Raw genomic sequence first — 18,412 nt, forward strand, 5'->3', positions numbered from 1 at the left:
GCCTTCAGTGCGAGATGGATTGCACGGAGCTCCAAAAAGTTGATGTGGAGCCTGGACTCCACCGGAGACCAGAGACCCCTGATCTCCGCCTCTCCCATGTGGCCGACCGATCCCAGGAGTGATGCATCCGTCACCATTGTGAACTCTGGTTGGGGAAAGGAGAGGGATCTGCCGTCGACCCAATTCTAGTTCGTTGGCCAGCACTGCAACTGACTTCCCCTCCGAGATCTGGACGACATCAGAAAGATTGCCCTGATGCTGCGCCCATTGAAACTTCAGGTCCCACTGCAGAGCCCGCATATGCCATCTGGCATGATCCACCAGCAGGATGTAGGAGGACATGAGGCCTAGCAGCCCCAGAGTCCTTCTCACCAAAATCCGGGATAGAGGCTGAAACACCGGTATCATAGCCCCAATATCCTGGACTCGCTGCTCGGGAGGAAAGCCCCGAAACTGCGCTATATCCAGAAATGCCCAGATGAAAATGAGCTTCTGAGAGGGAATCAGGTGCAACTTCGGCACGTTGATAGCGAACCCCTGCGAATGTAGGAGTTCTGCCGTAGTCTGGAGGTGGGAAACGACAGCCTGGGCCGAGTCTGCCTTCAACAGCCAGTCTTCGAGATAAGAGAAGACTGGAACCCCTGATCTGTGCAGATGAGCTGCGTCCACCGCCATCACTTTCGTGAACACCCAAGGGGTGCTGGTAAGGCCAAAGGCGAGCACGGTAAACTGAAAATGCTTGTGACCTAAGGGCAGACAGGACCTGAGCCAAGGTTAACATTTTGAACTTCTCCTTCCTGAGGAAGCGGTTGACGTCCCGGAGGTCTAAATTAGGACGCAGGCCTTTGTACATCTTGGGTCCCAGGAAGTAGTGGGAGTAGAACCCACAACCTACTTCTGGCACAGGGACTCGTTCGACAGCTCCCTTGGCCAATAGAGCCGTAACTTCCTGACAGAGAAGGGCCAAGTGATCCTCCGACATGCGAAGGAGTGTTGGTGGCATGGTGGGAGGGGTAGTTTCGAAGGAGAGCAAGTAGCCCCTCCGGACTATTTGCAAAACCCACCTGTCCAATGTGATGTGGTGCCAGTAGGGAAGGTGACAGCGGATCCTGCTGCCCACTGGCAACTGGTGGCCCTGAAAAGTCAGACTAGGAAGGTTTAGAGGCTGCTACGGGGAGGTGGCATTGGTGGACTGGCCCATCCGCTGGCACCCAGACCCACGACGCTGGGTCCCATGTCCCCGTATAGGCTGGGCAGCTTGCGTGGCCCTGTGGCTCTGGGCGGAACGGGGTGGGGACCCCTTCGGTAGACTTGAAAGGGGTGAAAGGCAGATTGCATGGGGAGAGAAGCTGCTGCAAGTCACAAAGATCTGGCCGTGGCCCTAGATTCCTTGAAGCACTCAAACACGTTGTCAGCCTTGTCACCAAACAGGCAATGGCCATCAAAGAGCATGTCCAAAGTGTGTATTGGACATGCCCAGAGAAGTCAGACGTTCTCAGCCAGGCATAGTGCCGCAGAGCTACTGACGTGGAAACCGTCCTACCCAGCGAGTCAGCAGTATCCAGCTCACACCAGATGGTGAACTTAGCTGCGTCTTGCCCCTCCGCAACAGCGCAGGTGAGCACGGCCCGGGCCTCCTCAGGGCACTGTGGCAGCACTTGTGCGCCGTATCCCACACCATGTGTGTATAATGTCCCAAGAGAAATGCAGTGTTCACCGACCGCAGTCCTAAGCTGGCGGAAGAAAACATCTTCTTCCCATGATGGTCCATCTTCTTCCCATGATGGTCCAGCTTCTTGGATTCCCTATATGGAGAACCAGTAGGGAATTCGCCTTTTGAGGATGATGCTTGGACCACTAAGCTCTCAGGGGTAGGGTATTGGGAGAGGAAAAGTGGGTCACCCGGGGCTTAAGCGGTGGCGTCGGGCAATCATCTTCTCCACTGGAGCCCCTGTGCAGGGTTTGGACCAAGTGCCCAGAAGGATGTCAGTGAGAGCCTAATTAAAAGGTAGCAGGGGCTCCGACGAGGCTGCTGCCGACTGAAGCACCTCAGCCAGGAGGTTAGTCCTGACAGCCACTGTAGGAAGCTCGGGACCCAAGGTCTCAGCCGCCCTACTTAACACCATAGCGTAGGAAGCCCCCTCCTCCGTAGCCACAGGAGGGGGAGAAAGCATACCAAGGTCTGGGGAGGTATCCAGACCACTGGCATCACCCAACTCCTCTCGTCAGTCCGGCACTTTAAGTTGGTCCGTTAGAGGGTCAACTGACCCCTCTCAGTCCTCCTCACCCTTCTCTGGCAGCCACTCAGCATGATAGGGAACGGCAGGGATGAACAGTGGTACAAAAGTTCCCTGCGACTTCGTATGATGTTGGTCTGGCACCGGGTCCAAGTCTGGGGTGGGGCTGGGGTCGATGCCGGTTGGGGACACAACCGGCGTCAGGGGGGGGGGGGCATAGTCACTGGAATCGGCGCCAGAGAAGGTACCGTCAGGTCGACATGCGCTGACAGGCATGGATCTATGGGGGCCCTCCGGTGCCGACGCCATCAAAGGCCCCGAGTCCCAGTCCAGTCCGCAGGGCACGAAGGTGCGCTGGAGGAGTCGGGCTGCACACAAATGCTATGGAGCGTTTCATAAAAGGCACGAAGTTGGGAGGCTAGTGCTCCGGGAAAGGGAGGGAAGTGCGGAGCCGTCCCAGCGGGCTCTGACGATAGAGCCAGAGAGCTACGATCCTCCGGGTCCCACATTGTGTCAGCTGAGGAGAAGATGAAGAGCGACGATGCTTCTACGCCTTCTTCTTGTGCTTCGACTTACCGGAGGTGTGCGAAGCCTTCAAGGACGAATGGTGATGACTCTGTGACCAGTCCCACGACCTTCCTCTCGATGGAGACCTCGAACGGCGCAAATAGGACTGTCGGGCCTCCAAAAGCTTTCCAGACCGCTCCCGCAAAGGTTCCTAACCCGGCAGTCGGAGCACAACTTCAGATTATGGTCGCGCTCCAGGCACCAAAGGCTCACGAGGCGCGGATCGGTGACCAACATCAACTTGTGACAGGAGTCACAGGGCTTGAAGCCGGTCCGACAATGGGACATCCCTTGTGCCCTAGAAGTCGAAGACTCCAAAAAGGCGTCGACAAAAGTAAAAAAAGGATTAGTCAAAAAAGACTAAGGGTCACGCTCTCTCCGGATGAGACGGCAGCGCGCAGGGACAGCATCTAAGTAGACACCACGTCATCCCGGTGACCACGACGCCGGTCGTGGAGTAGACCGACGCCACCTACCGACACACAGGGGTACTGCTACAAAACAATTGCTCCAGTTCCAGTCTGACGCCTGGGGGTAATAATATAACTACAGTTCCCTTCCAAGAGATCGTTGGGAATGACCTACTGGGAACGAGTTGATTAGCATGTATGGAGCAGAGCGAATTGCTCCAGGATGACCAGTTTGTTCCTGGAGGCAAAAGCTTCTCCCGTTCTGGAATGCTTCTGGGACCTGATCGCCAAACCTGGCGATAGGAAATTGTACTTCCAATTAAGAGCCGGATCCTTACCACTTAGGTCCCTTACAAGTAGATGGCCCAGTGTTGGCGTGGAACTATGTCCTGCTTGCGGTCTGCAAGCTGAATCAATTGCCCACTTTTTGTTTGTTTGTCCCGTATATGCTACCCCAAGAATAGTCTGGCTGTCTCCAATGTGCAAAACCCTAGGTACAAGAAGCAGTACTGTTGCTCTAAGAATCTTACGCACAAGTACTCTACCGATCATCTCTATTGCTCTAGCTAAGTATTTGGGCTGGGCATGGTTTTTAAGAAAGAAGGTCCCTAAGCACATTCCGGTAGTATCCCTATGAAGTTATGTTAAGTAGGATTGTGGGTCTTTTACAACTGCTGTTTCCCATTCTTCTCTTTGTATATGTTGTTTTTTCAACATTTTAGCTCATTTTCTAGTCTTATCATTGTTTAATGTTTTTTTTAACAAATCTTTTAAGTATTTATTGATGGATTTCAAGTATTTTATACGGTATGCATTGCTTGTTTTTTTTTTTCTCTTTGTGTTTTTCTGTTTGTGTCTTTTATGATATTTTATTATCGAATAAAGACTATGATGATGATGAAAACTACAGTCTCTTTCAGATGACTGGATGTGCAGCAACCATGGAAACCTGGTGCGCAGCACTCCAGGAGTGAGGCTACAGCAGCCCTGATGAGAAAGCACAAAGCAGACATGAAGACTGTGCTCGCAGCAGCCCAAATGACTGCAGGAGCACCAACTCAGGTGAATGGAGGTGCAGCAGCCAAAACGACATAGTGCACCAACTGTGACTGAGGGCCTAGCTGGCAGAGGGTACTGCAGCCCAAAACGTGCAGGTACCACTGGAACTTGCAAAAACAGCACAAGACTAAGGAAGGAGACTGGCTGTCTTCTGCATCTGTTGAGTGATCATCAGTACTGCCAGAAGCATTAGGCTGAATGTTTCCCTGAGGGAAGCACTGCTTAGGAGGATACATTACTGCATCTCCTAGCATCATAGCCAAGTCTACACACTAACCTGGACAAATCTGGTATATAAATGAAATAAAGCCAGAGGGGGCACCTATAGAAATATGTAGTTTCCCAGGCAGAGGGCTGTATTTGCAAGATACTTGTGTCTGTTGTTTTCTCGTTAATTGCATAGATAGTTAATCACAGCAACAATTAACCCAGGGATATATCTCTCTAAAGATATCAAGGTTTTATCGTTAAAAATGTTTTAAGGATTTTGAAGTTTTTTCATTTTCTGCTTCAAAGTGTATGAAGAGACTGAAAATAGAAATCATAGATATCTATACTCATCCTCATTGCCCCCTTGACCTCTTTCCATCAGATAATTTGCTGATAGGGGTGCTTCTAGCACCAATGGTGGTCAGTGCCAGATGTGGCATCTGAAAGAAAGCTTAAGGGCATATATTGTTTTCAAAATGTTAAGATCTGTTTAGGGGCAAAAGGTTATAGGACCAGAAGTCTCAGACAGGGACAGGGAGCCTTTGCACGAGGCTGTGCATTACAGCCTCGTGGAGAAGATGCAAAGTGTGCATGACTGTTTGGCTGGCCCAAGGGGGCTGGCCAAACAGTTGTGCGCACTTTGTGAGTGAAAACTACTCCTCTCCCTGGCCCCTGCTCTGGCAAGCCCCGCCCCTTCCCACACCTAGAAACGGAAAAATAAAATGATAATAATGTTCATTTATTATCATTTTATTTGATCTCTTTTCTGCTGTCAAAGCAGTGGGGCGACGCTTCTCCAACTTAGTGGAGGAGCCGCCACTGCCAGTTCCAACACTTAGCTCAGGCTGGATGCTTGAAAAATAAAATGGTAACAAAATCATTTTATTACCATTTTATTTTTCATGTTTGCTGCGCTAGCAGCATGGTGGGTGACGCTTCTCTGCCGTAATAGAGGAACTGCCACTGGCAGCCTGATGCAATACTAACTCACCCGCACCTGTTAATGTGGTGGACCCACAAATGCTAGTTCCCTTACTGCTCAGAATACTCTATTGTTATTGCAGACAGAAGGACTGCGATTACATTTGCATAGGTTTCAAGTCATAAATCAGACCTCAGGTGAATAAAAATTGGGCCTTTGTGTGTTTATAGGAGGGAGCGTTGTTTCAACCTTCTACAAACCACTGCACAGTAGTCTTGTGGAGACGGGTATGATACTCATGCAATTTCACGGGTTCAAACTAGGATCCCAAAACTCTGCCAGGTCCAGCCATCACCATTCCAGTTTGGTAGAGTTTCTTTACCTAGCTACTAGAAGGCATAAGTGGAGCACAGAGGTTGGTGGGTTCGAAATTCAAGTTGCAAGGGGTCTGGGGCTGATCCTTCGTGAAGAAAACTCAAGGCCAATGGAATTGATTACACACACGGATGTACAAGCAAATGGAGATTGCATATTCCTGCAGCATGAAGCTGAACCCCAGAAGCCCAGCATCTGTATACAGGAAGGAATGATGTACACACAAGCAAAACAAAATGATAAAACTAAAATGGCTCAGAGAAATCAACTCTCTAAAAAAAGGAAATTTACAAAGTAGATCAAATAAATAAATAAAAGAGGCAAACTCCAAACCCTCTCCCTTTTCCTTCCTGCTCATCCTCAACAACAGAAAAGAAACAGACACAGGGAATTCATAAAAGACGATTCTAATGGTGCAAATATTTTACCTCTGGATCAAATTCCATAGTACTTCCCTCCTTCATGGTGTTCACCTTGTGCTCCATCTCCTGGTACTGACTCAAGGCTCCTTTCCTATCCCCCTGATTGTATAAGAGAATAGCATAGTTCAAGTTCACCAAAGGGTGACACCTGACAGGGAGACAGAAACATTCACAGGTGGTGAATAGTGATATATCAAGTCAAGAATGCTTTATTCGACAACTTAATGTCATAAAAGTACACAAAACACACAACATTACATTTCATTAAAAAAACATTCCTAATGTCAGCCAGGTAACCAAATCTTAAAATACGTACGAAGCAAAACATTATGTGCCAAATTCAGAGTGCAAATGGGCAAGCATAGTCAAATACAAAGACTCCGCTTATGTTGTTCCTATGATCCATCAAAAAAGCGAGTCCTGGGATATGTATTGTACAGGGACTTTTAAATAAAGTGCAAGGTGCTAAAAAGATATACTCAAAGCAGAATAGACCTGCTATACATACAGTACAAAAAGCATTGTATAAAGTGCAAAGTGCAATAGGGCAATCTCATGAATTAGGATAATCCCTGTTAAAAACCATAGTAACAGTTAAAAAGCCAGTTTTCCCTACGCCTAATGGCTCCTGTTAAAAAACTTGTAACCCCAAAACAGACCATGGGGGAACCTGACATCTGGGCTTTTAAAAAGTGCACGGTGCTAAAGAAATATGCTCAAGGCAAAAATAGTCCACATTCATAGCATTTCCGGAGACCATACAGAATACAAGTACCGGCTATACATACAGTACAAAAAAACATTGTATAAAGTGCAAAGTACGATAGGGCAACCTCATGAATTAGGACAATCCCCGTTTATGACACATATTGGGCCTCGAAGTAAAAAAAATATTAAAAACCATAATGACAGTTAAAAAACCCAGTTTTTTCCTACGCTCAATGGCTCCTGTTAAAAAGCTTGCCACCCCAAAACAGACCATGGGTGAAGCTGACATCTGGAGGAACAGTAGGGCTGGCCTAACTTGAACAAAGTGACAATCTCTGAGTAATGGTGTTATGAATTTCTTACGTAGGGAAACATAATAATCACAGAAGAAAATAAAATGAAGAATGTCCTGTTCAGAGAAATTGCCACAAGGGCAAGGTTCTAAGGTGCCAGGTTTGGAAAAGCCCTGAGGGACAGATAGAAGCCAATGAGCCATTTGCAGACGAAATCTTGTTAAAACAAAACGATGGAAAGGTTTACCAACACTTAATAAATAAGGTTGGACTTGGTTATTCATGGATAATGTAACATAGCGTCTTACAGATGGTTTTAACAGCTCCTCTTCTTCCCTTAGTCCCTGGCGCTTGGACAAAAACTGAAGTTTGATATTTTTAATTGTAAGTTTGTCCATGGGTTTGGGGCTTAGAAATAAGTCAGGACAGCCTAACCAAATTGTCAGTTCCTTTAGATACCTAAACCAGGGAATGTGTTTGGCTCTGTCTAACGCTAGGCAGTCAGTGATTATTATTTGATATAAATTTGTAATGGGACTTGCCCATACTCTCAGCCAGCGCATTAACGGAGCCACTGCAATCTCATCTGATATATAACCCATCCCTAGTTCTTCGTGTGTTATATAAGCAGCGGTGGAGTGTAGGACTGCCAGAACCTTACATAAGAATTTGTCTTCCTCCTGCTGAATGCCCTTCCCTTCTTTATATCCCCAGATGTCACTGCCATAGGTTGCCATCGGGATGCATTTTTCCTTGTATATCTTCGCCAGGGCCGCAATGGGTTTAGGGGCATATGTATCATCATCTCCATTTGCGATTCTCAAATAGCGATTTTTTGAGAATCGCTATTTGAGAATTGCAAAACGGGATGTATTTAAAAAAATCGCACAAATGTTGCGATTTCTTAAAATTCCTTAATTGCGATTAGCAAATTGCGAAATCGCAATTAAGGAATACCTTCCCATTCATTCCTATGGGCCAGGAGGCCCATAGCAATGAATGGGAAGTCCTTCTCAATTTGCGAATCGCTATTTGCTAATCGCAAATTGAGAATATTTTCAAAGGTGCAAGGGTGTCATGATGACACCCTGATGCACCCCTGAAATCAGCATGTGTGCACATATGGCGCACATACACGCCCTAAGGGCATGTATGTGCACCACATGGCACTTTGAAACATGCATAAAAGTGCATATTTCAAAGAGATCGCAACTTACCACCAACTTGAAGTTGGTGGTAATTTGCGATTTCTTAAGGAGAAATCGCACAACTTGGGTGCGTGTTACATTGCATTGCTTAAGAAATCGCTAATTTAACGATTCCTTAAGATTGCGAGGCTGAAATGCCTCATACATCTCCTTTTGCGATTTTGTATTCGCAAACGCTGTCTTTTTGCGATTCGCGTTTGCGACTACAAAATCCTTTGATACATATGCCCCTTAGTCCCTAGATTATTAGCAAAATTTAGTGTGGCCCCTATAGCCCTTGCAAGGGTATTCTTTTTTGTGTATTTTGTTGGCACCATGACGCACTTTCGTCAAAAAGTACCCCCAGGTAAGGGAAAGTTGAGACCTTTGTTAAGTCTATCCCTTTGCAATAAAATGTAGTCTTTTTTTGGGACTTTCCGGGGCCAACAGACATAGTGTGCGATTTATTAAAATTTATTGATAAGTCCAAAGAATCCATAAAAACTATAAAAGCATTTAAAAGTGATTGGAGACCCATTGCCGTTCTAGCTAATATGACTGTATCATTCGCATATAATAATGCGGGGATCATCTTGTCGCCGAATCTAGGAATATCTTTGCAACTGGCTGTTAAAGAGTCTCCCAGATTGTTTATGTATAGTGTGAATAAGAGATACGCCAGCAAACAACCTTGGCGTACCTCTCTTTTCACATCCCAGGTGGGTGTCAGATCCCCATTGCTGTTATCTCTAACAGCTGCTGTGTTATTCTTGTGGATAGCATGTAAGAAGTCCACAAGCATTGTTCCCTTTTTGGCAATGGTGTACTTTCCTACCACTAAGTGTAAATTTAAGCATTGGTCCAAGGACCCTTTTACCAGGCCTAAAGCCATATTGCAGGTTGGAAATAACATTTCGGTCATCCAGCCATGTCGTTAAACGATTTAATACAACTTTTCCCATAATTTTGGCTATCTAGTGCAGGCAGCAATGTCACTTGGTAAATAAACATCTCATGAGATTAATTTTTATTGTGGATCTCTTCTAACTCCTACCAGACTTGGTGGTCCTGGGAGCTAAAACAGCTCTGGATATTATTTTAATCTACCTTATATTTTACACTGACCAAGTCTGGCCCTCGACAGAAGAGTATGTGGAATTCATTTTTAATAACATGGCTGTACAATTAATTTAACAGCAGAATGGGTCAAATGTATGGCTAAAAAGCCTTACAATGTACACACCATTCTAAAAAGAAAAACGCATGAAATATTCCAATACTCCTGGAACTGAAAGAATATCCAGGCACATTATTCCTTACCCCCAAATAATATACTGCAAAAACAATAAGATGTAAGATAGCTGTGTGCCACTCTGTCACATCTGTTTTCAGAAACGAATGGGTTGACATTGCCTCAGCCCACTCAACCCTGAGATCAGGTTTCTACTGACAGGGATTTTTCCCTGTGCCTAGTGCTGCCAGTACATCCCTGCTACTAGGGCGATTCGGCCTGCCTAAATTGGGATGTGCAACGTTAACAAGAACAACAAAGTACACAGAAAGAATCAATTGAGAAAGCTACTCATTTTTCAGGCAGATTAAGAACCAAACAATAGCATTAGGTTTCATCAGTATTTTCAAACCTTTGGAAAATATGCTGAAGAAAGTTAGATTTAATACTGACCTTGGCATGATAGTTGACCTCAAAAACATGCATTAGACAAGATTTAGTTTGGATGATCATCTACACACCACAAAGCCCAGTTGTGGCTCTATATCAAGAAATTTCAGACCATAATCCAGTGTCAAATTGTGTCTCTTATGTCACTTTTTAGCTTCAATATTTCTAGTCAGATTTTAATGTTCTTCCCGGTTTTTGTATGCAAACGAGAACGCCGAAAGGTTGTTATTTATCAGGGAACATTTGTATACCCACAATTTCTATGTCTGAGCGATGCCGTTGGGAGTATGTTGGCCCTGCTACAGAGAGGCAGAGACTCTTTGATACAAGCTATTTCATATTATAGAACAAATGTATCCCTAGAACTACTTTTTGGATTTTCATTTTTATAAGGTAAAAATTTTAAATTATTCGAACAGCCAGCTTTTGAAGAATCCACTGAACGACTGAGGCATCTCAAAAATGTTCCCAGGTTTTGGGTGGTCATTTGGCAAATAACTAGATGACCAGACTCTCCAAGAGGCAAGATGGCCATTTAACTTGCTGACCACCCAAACTCAACCAAGCCTCACCTTTGTGTCAGATGGGAAAGAACGTAAATCAACTTCGATCTACCACAGTGCACCAAACTGCAACTTGTTCTTCCTGCTTTTCCTTATCTAGAAGGTAAATGCATTTGTGGCCAGGGCAGATATACATTATAAATTCTCTTTCTTGGGGCAATGCCAGAATTTATTTCCGACCCTTTAATTTTTTTATTTGCAGTTAGTAAATGTAGACATAAATAAACAATTTTTAAAAATAGAATTATCATTACTATACATCATAAATACTCAACATAAATAACAAACATAAATACAAAATCTATACCTTTGTATATAAAAGCTGACTCAACATGGATAAGGGTATGCATAGACTTAGTCCCCACCCCATATTTTGTAGAATTTCCTTAAGGCTCCTACTCTTTGCGAGAATAGTTTTTCTTTCGCCTTGATACAAGACATCTTAACCAACCATTGTGAAAGTGTTGGAGAATCAGCCTCCTTCCATCTTTGCAAGATCAGCAACCTAGCAACAAGTGAAGCAATAAAAACAAACTGTTGTTGTCGTACTGGTAGGGCGAGTGTATTGGTCAATCCAAGAAGAGCAGTACTTGGTTCGGGCGCTAAATGTATTTCGAGCCACTGAAGTACTTGGTTCCAAAATTTAGCTAAAACCGGACATTCAAAACAAATATGGAGCCAGTCCCCAATAAGATGCGTGCATCTGAAACATGCTCCTGAAATAGAAGAATACATTTTAGAGAGTCGAAGAGGAGTGTAATAAAGGTTCCATCTGGAAAGAAAAGCCATATGTTTAAAATTAGTGCCCCTTATGGCATAATGGGGCCAGATGTTCTAAGCTCTCCATGTTTGCATATCCAGCCTACTACCAATAGAGTTTTGGATCATTTGTAAAGTTTTAGGTGCAGTTCTAGCCTGAAGATAGCCAAGTAAAATTTAATGCCAGTTGCCTGTCCTTCGACTTTCTTTTACATAAAAATTAGGACTGATCAGATTTACTTGTGGATCTGAGGCGACTTGAGAACTTCTTAAAAAGTTCCTAAGCTGAAAAAATGAAAAATGTTGTGAAGATGAAATTTACTGGATAGGACTGTTTGATTTGATCTCCTGTGCAAAGAACCCTGAAACGAATTACTACTAATCTCCCCCAGGCTGTTATATTTCTTTGGCTAATTTGAAAACCTATCCCCTACTGTGGGAGATTAGCATTTCTGGATGAAGAGAGGTAAACTGATATTCCTGCTTCAATTGAAGAAATCTATAAAAAAGTAATTTGAGGTCGCTTATATCTACTTCGCTTTGGGAGCATCGGAATTTTACTAAAGGGAACAAGGTGGGAACTGGATTCCAGAACCATTTGCTCCAAGTAATAATTACAGCCCAGATCACGTCTCGTAAGTGACCTTGTGCACCAATCAAAAAAAATCAGCTTAGTAAATATATTTTTTTAAGTGAGGAAGTGCAAGTCCACCCTCTGCAATTGGTAGTTGTAAAGTCTCTAATTTTGTATGAGGTTTCCTGCCAGACCAGACAAAATACCAAAGTATTTGGTCTACGTCATTAAAACATTTTTTGGGGACTTTAATAAATTTGAAAAAACAAAGAGAAATAAAGGCAAAATCATCATTTTGACGAGAGCAATACTCCCTTATCAGTGAAAGTAGTAAGTTCTGCCACTGTTTTAAAAGATTTCTAGCCTTCAGAAGCGTTCTTTCATAGTTGAGTCGGTATAGCTGGAAAGGATCCTGTAAAACATATATCCCTTAATATCTAATTTGGCCGGAAGACCAAACCTGATTCCGCATATCTAACGGAAGGACCTGGTCAGAGCAATTAAAGAGCAAGATTTCAGATTTGGAATGATTAATCTTGTACCCCCCAGGTCAGAGAATAATTGAATTTTTTTAAAGGCATTCCAAATGTTGTGTGCTTCGAGGACAAATATAGAATCAGGTCATCTGAAAAATGTTTTAGTTTTGGAGCGTCCGGAAGGGGTGCTCTGATTTGCGGGTCCTGTCGTAATAAACACGCTAGAGGCTCTAAAAATAATGCAAAGGGCACTGGGGACATTGGGCACCCTTGCCGAGTGCCTCGTTTAATTTGTAGTGTTCCAACGGTTTGAGAGTTTATTACGATCTTTGCTTCGGCATTACTATAAAGATGGTTTAATATTTTCGGGAGTTGTAGGGGGAAATACATTTTTTTTAAATTTGCAAATAAGATTTTTCTTGGAACTAAATCAAAAGCTTTTTCAGCGTCTATTATAATTATAGTAGCCTCTATGTCTTTGTGTATATAATAATTGATTGCCTAGACTAGAAAGTTGGTATTGCTTGCCAACATTCTCCCGGGAAAAAAAACCTTACTGATCTCTATGCACCACTAATTGGGCAGCAGTAGTCAATCTTCGTGCCATGATTTTGGTAAACTATTTGCAGTCTTATGATAACTGCCTCGGAGAAAGATTTCGGAAGATGATTTCCTTCTATAATCGCGTTAAATAGCTCGACTAAAATTTCTGTTAATTGAGGCAGAAAAGCCTTATAAAATTCAGATGGGAAACCATCACAGCCACATGCTTTGTCATTGGAAGACCCCCTAATCACTTCCTGAACCTCTTCAGTTGTAGTCGGGTCTACTATAAGAGCTTGCTGGAAGTCGTTAAGTTTTGGTAGTTGGTTAGGACTAAGAAATGTATCCATGGCGGAGGAAGGGGTTGGAGATGAAAATGAATACATTTTCTTATAGTGTGAGAGAAAAACCACTCCAATATCCACCATTTGGTCTACTACTTGATTTCTATTTTCATCAAAAATGGTTTTAATCGCTGCTTTATTAGATATCTTTTTTAAAGACCATTCCAGAAGCTTACCAGCATATTCACTTTCCTCGTAAAGTTTCTGAAAGCAAGCATTTTGATTGATAATGGTAGTGGAAATGTATAAGGATTTTAAATCACTTCGTGCTTTGTCCAAATTGATTTTCGTGCTTAGAGGATAATCGATTATATGTCTCTGGAGTGCTTGATCTAAGTTATGCTGTAGCGCCAAAGCTGTAGCCCTTCTTGATTTAGCTATATTAGACTTGTATGAAATTATCTTGCTTCTAATAAATGCTTTACAAGCTTCCCAGACAAAGAGAAGGGGAGCAGAGCCCGTGTTTTTCTCTAAAAACTCCTTGATTTTTATTTGCATGCTCATGACCCATTCTTCCTCAGTTAAGACAGTCTTGTTTAAAGTCCAGCGAGGATACTCACGCCTAACTGAATTAAGCTTGATTTCTATTACTAGAACCAAATGATCTGACAATGGGTTTGCAAGGATATAGGTCTTACCTCGTTCCCAGTAATGTGAGAGAAAAAAAAAGTCGATTCTCGAAGCAGAGTTGTATCGTTTCGAAAAACAGGTATATTTGTGTACCTGGTGATGCTGAACTCGCCAGGGATCTAAAAAAGCTAATTCCTGTATAAGGGTGGTGGCACATCTCGCTACTCTAGGCTTGTTTTGAGCCTTATTCTTGCGTGAAGAATCGAGCTGCTAATTCTGTATTAAGTTAAAATCACCCCCTATGATAATATGGCCTGGAAGGTGAGAGACAGCGTCTTGAAGACCATCCAGTGCAGTTGTGTGGCCGACAATTGGGCCATAGAAACTAACTATTTGGAAGATTTGGTTACTCATTTTCCAGCTTACGATAATCCATCTAGCGTTGGGGTCTTTTTTGATCTGTAAAATGTCTCCACCACAGTACTGAGTAAACCGATCCTTGTCATTTGCAATATGCATTACCGGAGGACAGATGCTCATGCCTAGGAGTTCAGGATACTGTACTCTCTGTACCCAATCTGGGGCCACAAGGATGACTTGGGCCCCATCTGTCCTGAACTTCTTCAGACTTCGGGGCAGAAATGTATCAGAGAGAAGGCTTACAGGAGTCCTGCGTTCAACTCTATGTGGATCGAGTTTCCAAGTGAGAGCTGCCCTGGAAACTCCAACGTGGAAAAGTGCAGATATTGTATGTCCTCGGAGATGGCAAATAGATCAAGCCGGGATTCTCCCCACATGCAGAAAAGACGCTGTGCCACTTCCGAATGTAACTGCCATTCGTGATCCCCAAGTTGTCGCTGGCTTAATTCCTCTGCTCTGGCATTCAAGGAACCCACCAGGTAGTGTGTAACCAGAAACATTCCTTGGCATTCTAGCCATGTCAAGAAAGAGATGCACCCTACCCCACCCTGCTGGTTACAGAACCACATGGCAGTGGTGTTGTCCGTGAGCACCTGCACAAGCTTTCCCTTTGATGGATGCAGAAAGGCTTTCAGTGCAAAGCGAAGGGCTCTTAACTCAAAGAAGTTTATATGGAATTCATACGTTCATAGTCCTAATGTCCTAGACTGTCTGGTCCTAGGAATAGGCTTGAACTTGCACCATGTCCAGAATGAAGGAATCAGGTGTGACTATGGCATGTTAATAGTGAATCCCAACGATGTTATGCACTTCGTCATAGTCTTGCGGTAGGTGACTATTGCCTTCAATAGCCTGTCGAAGTAGGGGAAGAGTGGTACCCCTAGCCTACGAAGATGTGCTGTAATCACTGGCAGTGAAAACCCAGGAGGTGCTGGGGAGTATGGTGAATTGAAAATGCTCCTGGCCCACCGTGAACCATAGGTAGCACCTGTGGGCCTGCAGGATGAGGATATGGAAATAAGCATCCTGCAGGCGCAACACCACCACCTCCAATCTCCAGGCCCAAGGGCAGGAAAGACCTTTGCAGAGGTGAACAGCTTGAATTTTTTTTTTCATAGGGAGCCATTTAGAGGGTGGAAAACCAAGATGGGACGAGCGCCTCCATCTTTTCTCAGCACCAGGAAGTAGCAGGAGTAACGACCACAACCAATTACCAGCATCTGCATCCTCTCTATGGACCCTCTGGCCAAAAGAGCCTGCACTTCCTGCTGCAGCAGGGACAGGTGGTTCTCTGTCAGTAGTTCTAGGGATGGTGGAAGGTGCAGTGGCTTTCAAGGAAGGGTATGGTGTAACACTGCAACACAATTTGCAGGACACGCTCGTCCAAAGTCATCACCTGCCACCCTGGCAGAAAATGTCAGATCCTACCTCAGACGGCTGTGTACCGGCAAGGGCATGTTAAAGGGGCCTGGGGTTGTGGCAGCTGGAGGGGTGGGGGATTGGGCCACATGCTGCCCTGTCATCCACGTGTTCGGTGGGTGTCACAGCCATTAAAAGATTGGATGGATTGCTGCACCGGCTGAATTTGCTTTGTCCCCAAAAATATGGAAAACATAGATGGCATGTCCATAAGAAGCACCTAAACATCCCCTTAAAACCCAGTGGACCACATTCAGACATGCCTTCAAAGGCCCACACTGGTGCCTATCACACTGCTGAGTGGATCCTTAGAGTCCAGCCTGCAGAGGCCAGCCCACAGAGGATAGTGAATTTGGCTGCATCATGACCGTTCTGCATGGCCTGAGATAGGCCAGCGTAGGCCTCCTCTGGAACCATGGGGAGCGCCTGAGCCATGGAGTCCCACAAGGCATTAGAATACCAGTCTAGAATGTAGCTGGCATTGACAGAATTGAAAGCCAAACTTACTGTTTCCTCAAAAGTCTTTATGCTTTTGGATTCCCTGTCACAGCAAGTAGTCGGGAAATAATTTTGCTGGTCAAAGCCTAGACCACGAGGCTCCTGGAAGTAGGGTTTTGGGTAAGGAAGTCTGGATTGCATGGAGCAGGGCATGGTGCCAGCAAACCTGCCGATCAACAGGAGGCCTGAACAGGGCGTGGCCCAGGTCTCCAAAACAGTGACTGTAAATGCCTCATTAACAAGCAAAAGAGGTTCAGAACTGGTTTGTCCAGGTTGATGCACCTCATTCAAAACATTGGTCTTGACTTTCTGGGTAGAAAGCTGAAGATCCAGAACTTCTGCTGCCCTATGCACAACCATGGCAAAGATGGTGCTTTCCTCCATGGCCAGGCATAGAGGTGACACAAGTCCAGTGTCTCGGGAGGTAGGTATCCACTGGTGTCCTGGAGGTACTCATGTCAAGCATCCTTCTGACAGGACTAGGGAAATTGTCCTCAGCGTCACAGCAGAGTCCCTACCAAACAATATGTGTAGGACCAGAGCCCTTCCAGGGGAAAAGGGCATGGCGTCTAAGTCAGAAGGATGACTACGGGTGTGATGCATTCAAAGCAGCTCATGGCCTCAGTCGAGGTGGTGCCGTTTCGGTATTGTTATTGTTATCAGAACTTATAAAGCGCACTGTGACCCTGCGGGTATCCTGGCGCTAAGATACGTGTGCCCTACCGATCCCAGGTGCTATAAGGGGGACAAAATTCCAGTAAGGATGGAAGAACTAGCGTTATACTCTGGTAAAGAGCCAGGTCTTTAATTTCTTCCTAAACTGAAGCAGGTTTTCTATCTGTCTATGGTCGGTTGGAAGCTTATTCCAAAGCTGTGCCGCTGCAATCCTAAAGGCCCTTCCTTCACTCTCACCAGTTTAGCTGAGGAGGAATGGAGAATGCGGGAGGAAGCATACCTTTCAAATTTGTTCTGCAATCGTTTGGGCCAAAGGCTGTGCAGGGCTTTAAAAACAATACAGAGCGACTTAAATTGTATCTTCTGTAGTACTGGAAGCCAGTGGAGCTCCAAAAGGGCCTGAGAGGTGGATGAGCGTCGCGGTCTCGCTAGAGCTAGCTTGGCTGCGATTATCTATATCCTCTGGAGTCTCCCAGTCAAATAACTTGGGGACTCCAGCAGCAAAGCATTGCAATAGTCCAGTCGGCTCAGGATGACACTCCTAACTATCATTGCTCTGGCCTGTGTTGGCAACAGCGGAAGAACCTTCCGAAGCACTCTAATAAGGGAGAAGCAGCTCCCGACCGTTTTGTTCACTTGAGTCTCTAGACTCAACTTGTTATCGAGACTAACTCCCAAGTTACGCACTGTCTCAGAGAATACCAGTAGTGCAGCCGTAGAAATAGGACAGAACCCCATTGGAAGTACAGACGGAGCTTTCCAGACAGCATTACGCGTTGCCCAACGTCATCTGGAGTTGATAGCAACGGCATGGGTGAGTTGTGTTCTGGCATGGAAGAATGAACTGGTACTGAGGTTGGCCCAGAATGAACCCAGAGAGGCTCACCTGGCACCGATGGAAAACTTGCCAGCAGAATTCCAATTGGGAGGCCCTACAGTTCATCGCGGCCCGCAGGCTTACCAGTGAGAGCCAGTAACATGCAAAAAAGCACCACTTTGCTTTATGGCAGTCCTCAATTTGCTGCAGCTTCGAAGCGCTGCCCCGGAAATCCAGGTTGCCATGGGACAAGTGTAGGAATTCACTCCGAGGTGGACCGACTTTAGGAGCAAGACCATCAGGAACGATGACACCTTCGCGTCTTCTCGGATGATCAGGAGTGGTGGGATGGTGCAAAGTTCCACTTGGCCTTCTCTTCTGGACTTACCCGGGGATTTGGACCTCTACAACAATTTGACTGTGGAGCGGTATCTTTTTTTTTTTTTTAAACTTTGTTTATTGAATTTTTTACCAAAACATTACAGTCACACAATAGCCATAGGCGAACTTCAGTGGCATTTCAAGGTCTAAATCATCACAGCAGTACATCCAGTGCATTTCCGGGGGGAACGTGAACAGCAAAACATAAAGTAGCATGAGTCTTGGCGCAGGGACAGGGGGCATGAACAGCTGGCAGCAGAGCCATACACAAGTTAAGCGATCGATGCAGACGTGGGGGGCCC

At 45.0% G+C, this 18,412-nt stretch overlaps 1 protein-coding gene across 1 annotated transcript in view; it reads right to left on the bottom strand.

The window, feature by feature from the left end:
• The window catches only part of BBS4 (Bardet-Biedl syndrome 4), a 532,628-nt gene that overhangs the window by 46,274 nt on the left and 467,942 nt on the right, over window positions 1-18,412 (bottom strand). The window contains exon 14 of the mRNA XM_085643924.1: window positions 6,209-6,350. Within this exon, the coding sequence (XP_085500050.1) occupies window positions 6,209-6,350 (142 nt within the window). The remainder of the gene's footprint in view (window positions 1-6,208; window positions 6,351-18,412) is intronic.

This window comes from Triturus cristatus, chromosome 3_1 (assembly GCF_964204655.1).
Source record: "Triturus cristatus chromosome 3_1, aTriCri1.1, whole genome shotgun sequence".
NCBI classification, from domain to species: domain Eukaryota; kingdom Metazoa; phylum Chordata; class Amphibia; order Caudata; family Salamandridae; genus Triturus; species Triturus cristatus.